The sequence below is a fragment of the Apteryx mantelli genome, chromosome 17, assembly GCF_036417845.1.
Source record: "Apteryx mantelli isolate bAptMan1 chromosome 17, bAptMan1.hap1, whole genome shotgun sequence".
In the NCBI taxonomy this organism is placed as follows: Eukaryota; Metazoa; Chordata; class Aves; order Apterygiformes; family Apterygidae; genus Apteryx; species Apteryx mantelli.
The window spans coordinates 13375080-13391830 of NC_089994.1; the positions used below are offsets into that span (position 1 = coordinate 13375080).

General features: G+C 37.6%; 1 protein-coding gene across 1 annotated transcript in view; it reads left to right on the top strand.

Moving 5' to 3' along the window:
• Positions 1-736: 736 nt before the first annotated feature.
• RIMBP2 (RIMS binding protein 2) overlaps positions 737-16751 on the top strand; it is a 159907-nt gene continuing 143892 nt past the window's right edge. The window contains exons 1-2 of the mRNA XM_067307392.1: positions 737-883; positions 1638-1772. Coding sequence (XP_067163493.1) covers positions 752-883; positions 1638-1772 — 267 coding nt within the window. The 5' untranslated portion in view covers positions 737-751. The remainder of the gene's footprint in view (positions 884-1637; positions 1773-16751) is intronic.

A 16751-nucleotide genomic window follows, 5' to 3' on the forward strand; every position in this document is an offset into this window, starting at 1 on the left:
GGAGCTACAATTTCTTTTACCGCTCACATGCAATCATTTAAAGTTTGACTGTATAACCCATGATTGTCAGTGAAGTGTTTGCAGTATGGCAAAACATGGCATTTGGAGTACAGCATTTCAGATGTATCTGGGCCACAGCTTCAAACTGAGGTGCATGTGAGGGATGCAACAAGGATGCATCTTAATTCGTTATGGGATACAGCGGTACATGAACGGACAGAACTAGTGGCTGAGCAGCAGCACTAGGTTGCCATCAAGTGGTATATTCATTGATATATGTGTAATCAGAGTGGTTATGGCTGACTGCCATGAGCTGAATGAAGAAAAAAAATACAAACTTTTCTGTTTTTCATCTCTCTGAGTTATCCCCATCTCCTTAGAGTTATCCCCTTTTACTAGTGATTTGATAAAGTAGGGTAAATAAAGTGGGATTGATAAAGTCTTGTTCACTGACAGTATGAATGAAACATCTTAAGAAATTATTCAAATAATACACTTCTGGTATGACTTTGAGATACTTCTGGGAGTCCTGAATAATTATGAATATTAGCTATTGACTGTTCATCATAACTTAAGATGAAAGAATTTGAATTATACTGTTTTCCCCAGACACAGCTTCAGCAAAAATAACATGAAAAATGTATTTTCTGTTTATCAGGGCATCAGCCCTTCAACTTCATTGACATTGTCATCCACCACCACTGCTGTCATCACAAGAACAGTTACTAGAACACTTCCTCTAAAGGAGAAAATGCACTTAGTCTATGCGAAAGCACAGCATCTGCCAAATATCAACAAACAGTCTCAAAGTATAAAAGATCTGGAGATCCAACTGCTGCAAGTGGAGTGTGAAGAACTCAAAAATCGGCTAGGATGCTTAAGGGTAGGTAAAAATCCACTTCTGCTATTAATATCCAACTGTGCTGGTGAACAGTTACATTGAAAATAGTCTTATTAATAGAGGTGTTAAAACCAAGTAGAAAAGATGTTTTTCTGCTAGTTTTTTGGTTCAGACAGCTTATTGACATTAAATATTTTGTAAATTATCATAGGTAGAAGAGAGTTTGGGTCTGAATTCACACTACTTCTGGTTCAACCTTGAGTTCAGACTTTACTAAGGATATATGCTTGTACTCGGCTTAGTGAGTGCTACTCACAGCTTTTAATTACTGTACTAACTTCTCAGCATTGTCTTGCACTAATCTTCCTATTGTGTTCTACCAGCTGAACCTCACAGTCCTCTGTTGCAGTATGAGCACTAGCAACATACCATGTAAGAGGAACTTTTTACACTACTTTCAGAAAAGTGAAGAGTTGTTGAGTTGCGCATGTTGTTTTCTGCCTCAGCCTAACCTATTAGCTGCCTGACTTGACTAGTAACCAGAGGACTACTAAGCATGGAGGCTTCCGGCATAAGTAGTGTAGGATGTTGTGCTGCTGATGCCGTGAAGAAATACCTTGCTGCCTAGGTGGCAGAAGTTTATTAAATTAAGCACAGAAAGCCCCATGCATAAATACAGATACTGTGCTATGGCAGATGTTGTAGTTTACCTAGAAATTCAGCTATGGCAAATTCTATGTTACTATCATTGTATATTTGAGAAAATAGAAACTAGAAAAAAACTCCTGTCATGCAGGAAGGGCTGATGGGGCAGAAGCCAAGTGATATGGAGGAGTTACTGAAACAATCTCAAAGAGAGCTGTTGTGGCTTCAGAGACAGCTGTCCTTTATTTCATCAGGAGGCCCTATGTGTGTTTTGGCAGCTAGCAAGGTGAGTTCATTATTTTTTTGATCTTGCTTCACTGTACAAAGTAGAATTAGAAAGGGGAGGGTTTATCCTCATTTTTGCTTGTTTTAGTGAAACTTCATGTACTGCCATTGTTACTTTTCATCCTAAGCGTAATGAGAGGAAGACTGGCTTTTCAGAATGTATTTTAAATAATTGTTGCCTGTAATTCATAGGGACTGGAAAGAACATGAGATTTTTTATGACCTGTGAAAATGTACGTAGTTTTACCATTAAAGTGGCAGTTTGTAGAGCTCTGTTGTGTAAGAAAAGATGCCTTGTATTTTATCACTTTTACTAAAGAGAACTTTCCATCAGAAGATAGAATTGTTATATTGAGATTGCTATTCTGCGTGGATTTCTTGGCATGAGGTACAGGACTGTAATCCCCTTTTTCCTCTCAGCAACACCGTTACCAGACGTTCCTAGTTACAAGCAGCCTATCATCAGCATAGCTGCATCCAGCCCTAAACTGGCAATAAAATGACTGTGAAGCTTCTTCATATTTGATACTGCCATTTGGCCATATAAATGACGGAAAAAATGGTAAACTATTTATGTTAACGGTGTCTTAATATCTTATAGCTCCTATAAAACATGAGCCATGGCATAACAAGTTGAATGTGTTAAGTTTTGAAGACTCAGGTTTCTAAACAGTTGCTTGTGACAACATGTTTTAAAATCTTCATAGGAGTATATCTGTGCTGACAGTTTTAAAAATTAGTTGCTGTTTTGTTTTTGCAGCATGACTTGTCTAAACTGATTCATTCAATTGTTCCAAATTTTTGAAAACAAGGTTCCCCAAAAGTTTATGATAATGTATATATTTATATATATACCTATACACACACACACCCATATACAGATATACATGCTTTACATCCATCCATGAAAAGGAGTGAGAAGAGTTGATTTTTGTCTAGCGTAATGTAATAATCATGCCATTTGATATCTTTGACAGTGATCTGACTTATCTTTATGCATCTGGTTTAGCAAATTTTTGCTTTGTTTATACATATGCACATAAAACAATAGATAACGTTTGGCTGGTCTCCAGTCTAGACATGATAGATTTCCGGAATGTGTCACCTGGAATCTTCTGGTACCACTTTGCATCATATTCTGCAGATCTGTATTTGTTGCTGAAGCACAGTAGGGTAAGTGCTAATATACAGTCATAGTCAGAAGGAATGACTGCAGTTAAAGTTTGCACATAGCTCAACTGAGAGAAAATCTTGCCAAAATTAGATTTTTTTTTTTTAACCAAAACCCAATTTGTGTCACAAACTGGTTATAAAAGTAAGACTGTACTTGTCTGATGATCAAAGCCATCATCTAATCTGGGAATGTGTACCTGAGTAGGAACAGCTTTTCTCTAAAAGTACCAAAGTTGTGTTTTGTTGTTCCCAGTACTCTCATGAGTAATCTCAGGGAAGTCACTGAGGCTGAGTTATGCACAAATGATGAGTGGTCTTGGATACCTTATTTTTAGATATCACACTTTCCGTTGAAAAAAACTGTAGTCCTCCTAGAATGTGTCAAGTCAGACCTTCAGAGAAGAAAGCGGTCAATATCTATAACTTTTTTCCTTTTTTTTTTTTCTGGCAATATCACAGAACAGAGGATCAGATTTGTAGCTGTTTAGTTGCTGTAGTGAGAGACAGATTTTTCAGATACAGCCAGTTACTTTGAAGATTGCATTGTGATATGCTGTGTTGTATTTTCATTCCCAACCTCTGAAGATAAATGTTTTTCATCCAAGCAACACTGGCAGAACTCTGTGTTGCCAGAAGCTGTGGGAGTAAAGATCTTAGTAGGGTTCTCAAATTTATTGGTGCTTGGGAATGGGAATATACAGAAATATTAGATAATGCCATTTTGGAAGAATTGTTTGTCTGGTTAGTAAACATCATGGTTCAAGGTTTAAATTTATCATGGACTGGAAATCCAGATAAAGATGAAATTTGAGAAAGAGATCACCCCAGGGATGCTTCTTTCATGGCTCTTAATACCTTCCAGTGAAGCATTTGGTGCTGACAGTTCCTGGCAATTAAGAGTACTCTCCATGTATTCAGCTTCATAAAGAAGTGTTAGACTTTGGGGTAAATGTGGCTGTTCTTGTAAATGCCAAACTCTTCTGAAAATTCTCCCTCTCTTCCTCACTTTGCCTGATTATAAAACTGTGAAAAGACAGATATTCGTAAAGGAACTGTAAATTAATGTTGTCTGTTTCAGTCACACGGATACTTCATTTCTGAGATAAAGGGGAGAGAATATTAAATGGAGAAATGTATTTCTGCAGATATTTTAACAGGTTTTAATAAAATAGTGTCTTGGGAGTGCTATATTTCCTTCCCCTCTTAAATATTGAAAGGAAAATATTGAAGTTTCAATCAGCATAACTTCATATGTTATCTAGATAATTTAACCATTGGTAGCCTTTAGAATTCAGTTATGTTATAGTAAATGCACTGCCAAAGTTGTCAGATTCGGTGTCAGATGCTCTCTGCTGTTTAAAAAAGAAAAAAAAATTAGATCAGCTTTTTAAAAAATATATTTATTTATTTAAAATCACTCCCTTTATCCCCTTCCAGTGTCTCCCTCTAGTTTCTGGGTAGATGCTGGTTGCATAGTTAGAAGTTTTTGTGTGGTTCTATTGGGTATAGTTTTCTTTAGAAGAGGAAGGGCCGAATGGTTAGGATGCTCCAGGTAATCTGTCTTAATACCCTTCTGCATTTGAATTCCTAAGCCTTCCATTGGGCAGGCTTGTGAGTGAAAAAAAAATTGCAGCTCACATTTACAGTTCATTGGTTCGTGCCAGTAGGCCACAGATGACCTACTGAGAAGATCCTGTGATAGCATTACTTGGAGGTAAAATAAAATCTCCCAACACCCGCCTCCCCCTCAGCCCCCCCTCCTTGAAACACACCCTTGCTGAGATCCCACTTGCTGCTTGTCAGCTCCTGTCCATGCTCCCTGCTGCTGTGTCTGGGTTAATACTATGTGAAAGAGAAACTGGCAAATAGGGAAAGCCATCTTTGTGTGCGTATGTGTGTGCGAACACTGCTGTTTCATAGGCTCTGGCAGCTGCTGCATGGCCGATGATGCTTGCTCTCTTTTCACCCTGCCTCCCTGCAGACAACTAATGAATCATTTCTAGCTTGAATACAAGCAGTGCAAACACACCAATGCTGCTGCTGCCGCCACTGCCGCCTCTCTCAACAAGGTTGTAATTTGACACAGTAGATTGCAGTCCTCTCGGCAATGATCTTGCTGAACATCGGAAGCACTTGATTTGAAGGTATGCTGAGATTTCACCCCTTCTAAAAATAGCTGTGTCTGTTAAATGCTTTATGGGCCAAATGAGGGTGGGAGGGCTGAAGATTTATAGGTGTGTTTAGGGGGGAAATCCTCCTTTTAGTTAACAGTAATGCTGCAGTAACTCTTATCAGAGGCAGACAAACTTTATTATTCTGCTGTAATTTGATGATGCCCTTCACCGGATCTTTTTTTCTAGGTGCTGCTTAGAATAATAAAATGTGTTAGTATTATGCATGAGCACTAGGTAGAGGGATTAAACTCTTGCTAGATTATTCCATCCTCCCTCCTATTGATGTTTAATCTGATGTCATTTTCCAGTCACTTTTATGGTTCCCTATAAAATACATTGTATATAGGCAGGTTTGATGCCATGTTTCTTTTCTGCATTTAGTGTCTGTGGGCAAAGTTAGTAATATTGGCTGTCAACACTCCCCTTCCCCCACTGTCCCCCCCCACCTCCCCCCAGCCAAGAAGTGTGCATATTCACAGTATCTGTTTTCTTTGCAGATATACATTGTCATGTCATGGCAAAGTCATCAGTGTGACTACTCTCTCCTCAGAGATATTGTTAATGAAATTATCTGTGGTATTTCTCTGGCATCTAATGCTAAATTGCACTAATAACGAGTAAATATCTCACCCTTTTTTGGTAGGAGGGAGAAATTTTCTGAGGCTGTACATATGGACAAACTATACATAGCAGTATTTGTGGGAAGTGTGTTATGCATTTGGATGTATAGAACAGTATAATAACATTTTATTATAGCATGTATATATAAATACTCATTAATTAGTTACCATGTACCAGAATGCTCTGTTCACTATTACAGGGGATACTGCAGGTTTTTTTTATTAACCTCTTTTCAAAATTGGCTATTGTATACAGTGTTGGGCAGAGAAGGTATGTTTTTTCCAAGAGTGATGTGATGGTCGGCATTACAGTTGTACATGGTCTTAGTAGAATTTTAACTGAGGTAAATACAAGTGCATATGAAGGCTTTGGGTTTTCTTTTTAAGCTACTGCTTTCTGTTATTTTAGTGATAAAACCAGGCTTTTATGTCCAGTGAAGATAGTGATGCAGAGTTTATATATAAAATAGCTCAACAGAATAACTTATTAATGAGGCACGTCATTGCATCTAGTAATTACAGAGTCAGCTCCTTAATTAATTGGAAATATTTTGAAGAAATATCTAAAGTTGAAGCCATTGATCTTAATATTAAGAACTGCACCAAGTGTGCAGAGACAAGGAGATACTACTGTGACTGCCATCAACAAAATACAAATAAGGACTATTACTTAGCAAGGTAGCACAGCTGCCTTAAGAATACAGTATGAAATATTAAAACACGGACCAAGTGGTAGAATGGAAATTAAAACATCACCTGAAATTCAGTAAGATTAAAACAAACAAAAAAAAAGCAGTATAAATGAACTGGTATGAAAGTTACTGTAGTCACTTTATATTTCACCTTTTTTGATCAGAAGGTATAGCGTTTTTATTAGAGGAGGGCTTGCAAGTCTACCTTGCTGACAAATGAGGAAGGCAGTTCAGATCAAATCTTGCAGATGTCAGCCAGGATTCACCAATGTAGACAGCCTATCGAATACATTTGCATTATTTCTGGTACTTTAAAGGAGGGTGTTGGGTCTTTTTTAGGTGACTCTTGGTTATTTTTGTTAAAGAGATCTGGTGGTCCTGAATAATGCTTTTAGGTGGATGACGTCCTTTATAATAGCAAAAACCCTACTCCAGATGAAACTAGCAAAGTGGTCATGTTCCCTGCAGACTAGAGAGCAACCTGTCTTTTTCTTTGCTAGATATCTGAATTTGTTCCAGCCTGCTAACAAACAGTGTGGCTGTATTAGAGGCAGTGAACAGACATGCAGTATTATTTTACATACAGCTTAATATATTTGGGTGTAATTGGAGCATCATTTTGAGAAAACAGATGTGTTGGATTTTCTAGAATTATAAACAAATTTCAGCTTTAAAATGACACATGGGTTTTAGAGATAGGAAAAGTGAGACATAACAAAATATGGGTCAGTGCAATACTACCATTTTCTGTATGAATATGAGTTGAATAGCTGATGCATGCTACTTCAGTTAACCGATAATTATAAATTCAGAAATCTTAAGCATCTCTATATGTGTGGTTGATCTCATGCTGATGCAAGCTAGGTATGTACTTCTGCATATATACAAAATGCGTACCTCTTTGAATGTACACTCACTGAATTTTAGATATGTGGTGGATATGTACACTCGTAGTTTAGATATGCATATGATACTGAGTATGATATATAAGCTCAAAGGTGCACATTCTGATAATAGCCTATTATGGAAGTATGAGCTTTCCTGGATTGCCAGGACTAGAAATCAGATGCCTGTGCTCGTGGGATAACTGTTGTCCTTTGGTATAAGGGATTTTCATTGCTGTGTGTCAGAGGCCCCACAGTGTATCAAAATTAAATATCCAAAAATCACACTTAACTTCTATTCTGAGATAAGGAACCAGTTCGTCATGCATCACACTGTCATGTCTGTTCTACATTTATGTTCTACATTTACTGTGAGAGTAAAGGCTATTTTTCATTTCATTGAAACTGTTAAAGGCCCTCTTCACTACAATGAAATATGTCACATTTACCTGAAATATTTGTTAGTGAAGATTTTTTTCCTGGAATGTATTTACATTTTAATATTTAGCAAAAGCTGCTGACTAAAGTGGAATTTTGTGTAAATCCTTTGTTTTGTTTCTCCTTTGCTTTTTGATAGCATTATCTTGTCATGTCCAGCGAGCTCTCTGATCGAACGGCAAATATGTAGGTAACATTTCTTCTCTATCATTTTTCAGAGCTTTTCCTGCATAGTACTAAGTAACTTAAATCTGTTTAAGATTTTCTGGAGAATGCCTGGTACCACTAATGATGATATCTTTTCTGATCGTTGATGTTCCAGGCTGACTGTCCACCACAGGCGCAAATTGCCATGAAGCATTGCTGACATTAACAAAATGCATTTGGTGCTCATTTCTGTTAGGATTTAAAAATAATATATTGAGTTCATGGTTAAAAATAGAATCGGAATGTAGCCATGATGCTGGTAAAATTCAGCTTCTTCAAAGCAACGTGTCATGAAACCAATTGTTATCCACCAGTGAAAAGAAAGCTTCTCTCAGGCTCATTTGCACAGAGAACGTTCTTAGGAGATGGCAATGATAACATTCCCCGGGGGAATAATAGTTAAGAATCCTCTAGGGCAGCTGGTTGACACTGAAGTTTGAATGTGGTCAATGTGGGTTAACTCATCTTTCTTTTTTTTTTTTGCTAACTGAACCATCCTTTGTTAAATACTATGTTGGAGTTAGTTGTATTCATTCTGTATAGTATGATTCCAAAGGCACCTGTGATTGGCATTTTGGCAAGGAAACTGATAGGCTTGTGGCTCAACAGTTTGGCTGATAGGCTTGTGCTTGTAATGTGGGACTCGGTAAGAAAATTGGAGTGTGACTTGCAGCTTTGCTGCAGATTCTGTGAATGGCCCTGGGCAAAGCACTTAGTATCTCTTGGGCTCTGTTCCCTTTCTGTAAAAGGGAATAATATGAACCCTTTACACAACATTCTACTTATTTTATCTGCCTAGAAAATAAGACCTTGAGACCAAAGGCTGTTCCCTCCCATGGGATGCTGAATCCCAATGGAGGCTTCTAGATGCTACTTATAAATAGACTTGACAGTCTGGGTCGTATGTTGCTGATCTGTAGAAAAATGTTTCCAAGGGTCAGAAGAATCTGAATGGATTCTGAGCTTTTTGAAATAACATGTTTGATTTGCTAAACTTCCTATTATGCTCATAGGTTTATTCAGTTTGGAATGAAGAGCTGAGTGTCCTTGATGGTAGCAGTGGTTTGGTAGAAACATTCACAGTGCAAAAGTCAGGACACAGGAAGCAGGACTGTGAGATAGATTTTTTTTTTTTTTCTTTTTTTGAACTGTGATAGTTTACCTTTTAAACTGTGAAGTTTTACCTTTTCTATAGTGCAAACAGTATAACGCTGTTTCTAAGGCAATAAATACTACTGTGATGAATGTTCAATGTTGATTTCTAGTCAGCAGCAGTGCACAATATTACTGTGAAGAAACCAAGGGGAAAGCATTGTGGACATAATAGTATATAGGCGCAGTCTCTTTTCTCTGTTCTCATCTAATGACAATTAGAAATTATCTTCCATTTTTTCTTTAAAAAACATCCTGTAATTAGCCCTTTAGTATGTTATCTTTAAGTCCTGTTCCGGACACAATGGGCTGATGGGCGGTCAGCATCTGAATCCCCTTCCTCCCACACTCCACCTCCACTGGGACAAGACTGATTTTTCTTTTTTCTTTTTTTTCCAAGGAGCATAAGTAATTTTTGTAGACAGGTTTAATTATGTTTTTACACTTGATGTTTGGAAAAAAAGCCCCAGAACAACAACAACCCCCCCCCCCCTTGCCTATTTTAGAGGAAAAATAAGCCCCTTTTGAGCCAAGTTTACTTTGCTTAGGGTTAGCTTAGAAAAATCCTAAATGGAGAGAAACTTTTTCAAGATGAAATTGTTCCCTGGCTTCACCATTTCAACTGTTACTCTGAATATATCTGTATCTCCTTTCTATACTGTTGAAAAACGTCATTTGCTACTCCTGTATGGAATATCATGGTGCCTTTTCACTGACACAGTAAGTACATTTCTAGCAAGTACACTGTTGTTTGATTTGCTTAAAAATATTCTCCGATATCAATCAACAGGGACTTTCATAGATCTATGTCAGTTTACACCAAGAGGGATAGCTGAACACAGTGTATCTCAGAGTGTGCTAATGTGCTTAACTCTTGCTGAAGACAGGCAGAGTTGATGGTGCTTAGAATTCATCTGGATGAAGCTCACGGTTGTCACTAAAACAAGCAATATGTGGCTGAATCTGTCCCATGTTCACTGCATTTTCCCTTTTCTATTACAGTCAGTTTTACCTACTGGTTAAATCCTCCTTTCTGTTTTCCCTAGTTGTCCTCTCCCCAATTATGTATGTAGCTTAGAACATTTAAGAATATTCTCTGTCAGTTCCAGGCGTATTTTTTTTTCTCCTTCTCTCTTGTTTACTGCTTGCTAATTAAATTTTGTAGGTGGCAGTTTGAAATCTTAGTGGGACGTGTCATGTGACTGCTAATGCTCTGCAGATCTCTATTACATAACCTTTAAGTAGTTTGGGAAAATGTGCTTGTGTCATATTGGGCCTGACATAAGGCTCTGTCTGAAGCCAACAGTCTGATCAGTGGGTTTTTTTTGTTTGTTTGTTTGTTTTTGGGTTTTTTGTTTTTTTTATATAGAATGACTATAGAAATCTTGTGGACAGTTTGTTCTGGCACAAGATTTGTGCCCTCAATTGTCAGGCCAGTTCTCTTATTTCCCTGAAATGCTTTGCAGTCTGCAGTGTCTGCCTTTCCTGTGGGGAGGAAGAGGGGAAGGGTTAGGTTTAAACACTCTGACATGCCAGGTAATGATCAAATTAATATTACATGCGATATGCTAGAATCCTTTCTGTTTTCTTGATAGGTTTGTTCTAGATTTGAAATGACCAGAGTGCAGAACAAATATAGGAAACCTCTCAATCTCCCTCCCCCACCCGCCTTTCCCTGCCATGAATCTTAATTGGGCTCTGGTGCATTATGTAAAATGAAAACATAAATCAATAGAGAAGTTTAAAAACTGCTATGTAGGGATGATCAATTTTTAATGCATGGTAATTCATTAGGTTGCTGTTTTGCGAAAGGAGCACTTCTGTAAGTGATAGCAGTGTATCCACTCATCCCTCCTTTCTCTTTTCCTGAACCAGCATAATCTTTTGGTCCTACTTTGCATACAGTTACATATTTTTGTTGCCTGGAATGTATTTATACACTATCCAATAGTGCTTAAGCACTTCATAGTTGATTGATCAGCTTTCTGCCCTGAAGAATTTAAGTCTCATTTTGGTTCCCTGGCCACGATACAGGCTTTGGAGTCTGGGTCTTGTTTGTGGCTCTGATAGTCAACGTGCTGTGTGTTCTTAAGGAAATCACATCAGCTCTTTCTGCCTCAGTTTATCTGTTGGGAGGGCTCAGTGACAAAGAGCCTCTGTAGCCCAGGAACAAAAGTTGCAGTCAAGAGCAACTGGATGAAATGCTTTTTTTGTGATTGTGTGAACTTGTATTTTATTCTAGAGTAGCCCCTAGTTTGTAATAGCACTTTTCAGTGAAAGCTCTTCACAAAGTGCTTTAGAATGGTAGTTAGTATCATTCTGTCCATTTTCTAGATGAGAAATTTCAGTGTGCTTCAGGTTTATTTGCCCAAGATCACTCAGCAGGGTCAGTGGCAGATCTATGGATATTGCTTGCTGAGTCCGGTTCAATATGTTTTCCATTGTATTGCTTCTCCTAATTAAATGTTGTAGATCAAGGGAAGAGGGGTATGTATTGATCTTTTTAAAATAGGCTTTCTTTTGTTTCACTTTAAGTTTTATGACTCTGCCTATATGCTACTTATACCGAAGAGTTTATTAAAATTTATTAAATTTAATTTAAAAAATTTTAATTACTACTATCATAAATCATGGTGGCTATAATCAGGTTGTATATTCTCTTGGTGGCTGCCTGCTTACCTGCTGGGTATACAAAAGCTGCAAATGTTTAAATCATGATCTCTACAAATGTATACATCATACATTTTCCTGTGATTTAGTTGCTTTGGCTTATTTTAAGAGTATGTAGGTACAGTGTTGCCTGTTGTTAACACTTCCATTACCTACTAAGAGGACTAAGACTGACTCTGCAGTGATTTGGTCTGCATTCTTGAGTATGCGAGTGTGTGTGTGTGCACGCGCGCGCACGTGTGTGGGGGGGGATTTAAATTAGTCTCATGGAATAAATAGAAGGACGTCTGTTGGCTGGTGGATGAATTAGGAGGATGAGAGCAAAGAAACAATTAAAGCAGTTTTGTGTATGTGTGGTGAGGGAGATGGGGACAGCTAATGATTTTGTGTTTTAAAGGAACCCTGTTACTAAGTCAGTTTGTGTTATGAACGTGCATAGATTCTCTAGTCAAGATCGAGGCGGCCTCTTCCAGTTCACATGCTTTAGGGTCATGTAGTAAGAAGAGCGCTGTCACCCTGGGGTACTTTCAGTCCTGCATGATATCAGGATGCAGCAGGTGGCTGACCCAAATAAATGGTGTGAGACATGGAGACTTACAGGAGAAGAAAAGCTTTTCTGCACTGTCAGCAATAATCCAAGCTTGCTCCCTGCCTAGCCATTCTGAATTGGCTGTGCTCTGTAGATATCTTGCCAGTGATGAGTGTTAGGGAGCAGAAACTTTGAAGGTCTTTCCTTGAGGATTCCTATCAGGGAAGAAATGTAAGTATGGATGTTATAAATTTTAGAGTAGTGTCATGTATTCATATTTTTGATAAGGGAGAGGTGATTTGGAAGAAAGGGTAGATCCTTCGTGTTATGCCAGTTGTTTTAGCTCTGATGGCTTCAGTGGACTTAAGCTTATTTCCAACAATGATGGTAGCTCACATATCTTTTTATAGAGAGAATACTGTTCTAAAGGCTGAAGAAATATCTCCTGAAGCCAGAGTAAAGCAACCCTGTTCAGCGACTTTTCTGTAGATGTTGATTCCACCTGTTGGATGCAAAGGAGAGTTTTACCAGCTTTGATATTGATAGATACTAGTTATCATCAACTGTAAACCTTATGCTTAGCTTTTAACCTTTCTGTTTTTCTTTTTAGAAAACTTCTATTTAATTTCAGTGAGTACTGTTAAAAGTAAATGAAATCTAAAGAGCTCCAAGCTATTGATATTTAGATGACCAAATGATAGAAGTTTCGTAATACATAATTTTTTCTTGATATTTGGCTTATGGAAGTTGTCTTAAAATAATTTAGAAAACAGAATGAGAAACAGAAGGAGAAATGAAGAAAAGCTCTCTATGATAATAAGAGCTAAAAGAATCAAATAGTGAATGAGCTCATTGCAAGAAGATACAGGGATCAGAACCAGCATTTATTTTAAATTTGCAGTAAAAGCCACTTTTGTGAAGAAAACTGAGGTCCATTTTGCAAGATTTTCTGAAGTGAATGATGTGGAAAGGAAAAGGATGGGATACGGAAAGACGTCCCAGTTGTTTGCATTTACCAGAATGCTACTCCTGGGCGAGCATGGTGATGGCTGGGAACCAGTATGAGAGATCCATAAATTGCTGTGCCTTGGCAAGTTCTAAGTCTAGAGCCAAACTTTTTAGTTAAAATTCCTATCTTCAGAGAGCTTTCATGGGAAAAGAGGAAGGGGAGCAAAAGCCTTCTGCTCTAAAAAATAAACAGGCCTTCTTAAAATCTCAGGCTACAAGCCCTATGTGATATTAGGGGAATTTCTGGTGCTGTGGTGCAACTCCGAATTAGACTGGTCAGTCCATGTATTACTGTGTCTGTGTAACTTGGTAATAATTCAGATATATACCTACCATTTGCAACATGTATTCTAGACAGCAAATCATTAGACCTTCACTGAAATGTCTATTTTCTTGGCTTCTTTTAAAATTCTCAGCTTAAAAGATGCCAAAGAAAAGGGATGCACTGAAATTTTAAAGCAGAGAGCAAAACTAATTTCTTGCCCTCATACAGAATATCGAAACTTAACATTCTGACTCTGATGAAGGAGATGCTTAAACAGACACAAATAAAGTAATAATAATAAAAAAAACCCTAGAGCAATCCATTGGTGTTTCTTTTGGCTAATGGCTAGCTTCAGAAATCAGTCTTGGTGTCAGTTTTGTACAAGGTATTAAAATTTTGATTGAATTCTAGTTATTAATGTGCTAAACTCCAGTTTATAGTGGAAGTTTTTTTAATTTGGCCTGCATAAGTGGAAACTGTACTTTTTCTGAATTCTATTTATATTTTATAGAATTTCATTTTTCTTTTTGAAACGAGGAATGAATCTGATTAATGTTAGTCAAGCGAAGTGCTGCCTGAATGCTGTAGTGCAATGGAGACATGCTGAGAGCCTCTTGCTGCTGCTGCAATGGAGGATCAGGTTTAGAGGACATGCCTACAGTGATTTTTCTTTTTTTTTTTTTTAACAGCTATGGAAGATGGCTTGTTAAAATTACTTTATAGATCTATATTCATCCTAGTAGTCATATATTATACACTAGTATGAGTGAGCTTCATGATGAGTATTAGATCCCTTTTGCTTAACGATAGCATGGCTACACTGCTGACATCAGTGGTGTAATGTACTTGTGTCTGCAGGGCTCAGGTGTTTTTATTGATTCTTTGTGAAAAACTGCTCTGAGCAGAGAGCAGTAAACGTAACATTTGTGTACTGTAAATAAATAAATCCCCATATGTTTCATTAGACATAACTGTCAACTTTGATGCAATAAGTATGTGTTTCTAAAAGTAACATTGAACAACTTGTGTGTTTTCTATTTCTGATCTGCGGGAAGAGCTGCTGGCCTGGTCCTGAGTACAAACATCAACCCATTGAACATGCCTCAAAGAGCTTTCAGTCCAATTACACAGCTGGACACAACAGACAGATGCAGCATTTGAGGGAGCACAGAGGAGAAGCCTCCTCCTTCTTCCCCCCACCCCACTTTTTACCCGTAAATGAAAGAACGTAAGAAATGAGATATTATTTCCATCATAAATAATGGAAATGATTTATGTACACTATGAAACACTATGCATTTTAAAGCTCTACCTTTTTTTGTTTGGGGGTTTGTGTTCAAGAAAGATGAACTCAAACTGGAACAAACCAAAGAAGGCCCGTATAAATTACAAAGGAATTCAGACGGCTTATATTATGAGAGAACACTAAAAGAGCTTGTTTTTAGTCTAATAAAACAGTGACAAAAGGGATAGGTAATAAACAGTCTTGTTTCATCACTAATTCTGCCTTTTACAGTTTTTGGAGTTAAGCATACACCTAACACTTAGCATTCCAATTCAAACCCCAAAAGATTGTCAAGATGATAAAAGCCCTCAATAAATGTTATAAAACTGTTCGTGTTTAATGTAATTTGTCAGTAACATCTGTCTGAGGTTTAACCTGGGTTCTGTTTTTACTGTATTTAAATGCCTCATGGACTCATTTGCTGTCTGAATTCAGTAATTCTCAATGAAACCATTCTTGAAAGTCCTACTTATATAAGAAAACTCTTTTCTTTTTCCTTTTTTATTGGCTGTTGTAATGCTTACATGGTGGTATTTTTCTCAATATAGGTAACTGAATAATTTAAAAAGCAAACAAAGCTGCTGATGAAAAGATATGTCTGTTTTGAAAGTCCTGGGTTTTTCCTAATCTCTCATTGCCATAGTACTCACAATACTGTGAATAGTTCTGCTGTTCATTTTTAGGGTTTTCTCAAAGGTATTCCTTGGAAGAACAGGTTCTAATTTCAAATTGTTATTCCTAGAGGATCAAATATATTGTAATTTGCACTGTCTCAAGAATTCCTGCACGGGGTTTATGCCGAATGGAAGACAATCGTGAAGATGGGGGAAAAGCATCCAGGGAAGTGTAATGCGTTCATAGCAAACCCAGAGGGGAACATCTGTTATTAAGTGAAGAGTTAGGGAAGTGATTTAAAGAACAGTCACATAACAGATAGTTAGAACTCAGTAAATGCGTGCAAGGGTGATTTAAAACATGATGCGTCTTCATTCCAACCAAATGCAAGGCATCAGCAGTCTCTGCACCAATGAATAACTAATTAGTGCTTCTCTCTACATAACTTAAGCTCACACAAAGCCATTTTCTGGAAGGCTAGCAAAAAGGGTAGTTGTTCAGGTCTGAAATATACGGGTTACCCTTAGACTGTCTTAAATTCTGGCCAGTTCTTAGAAGCCTACATAAGCAGAATTCCTGATGAATTGATTCATAAAATTTTTGTGTCTATATTTTTTTTCATCATTCCAAAAGAGAAAACTCATGTGTGCATGCATACTTGCCAGCTCCTCATAATATGTAGCTTGAGTTTCCATTTCCTGAAATATCTTCAGAATATTCTGAGGATGCTCTCAGGAAAGCAGGCAGCTGGGATATAGTAAAACTGATGTTAATGGGAATAGTGCTTTTGCTCCTTTGATTTAACTATGCAAGAAGCAAGGGAAATAGCTTTAAGTTGATTGATAGATGGAAATCTGGTAATCCTGCAGCTTTTGGGAACTGATCTGAACCTGGTTCCAGAACAAAGAGCTTGAAGAAGCCCCCTGCACAAAATGTTGTTTAAAGTGTTTAGCGCACAGTGCCGGGTTTGTTTGATTCAACTGTAAAGAGAAAATTGAAGATCCATTTCTGAACTTAGCAGCAGAACTTCTTTAAAGTTAAAATTAGAAACAAGCAGCACCTCTTAAAATGACTGTAGAAGCCATTTCCTTCTTTATCCATCTTCTGCACAAGCAATACCATTCATGAAAGGACCGTTCAAAATTTGCCTTACCTTACTACGAAGTCACACTGATTCTGGAAAGCGGACTGGGACAAAAGACAGCAGCTAATCGTGTGAAGGGAGAAGGGAGAGCAGGCACACAACTGGAGACAATTTAGAGTGGCAG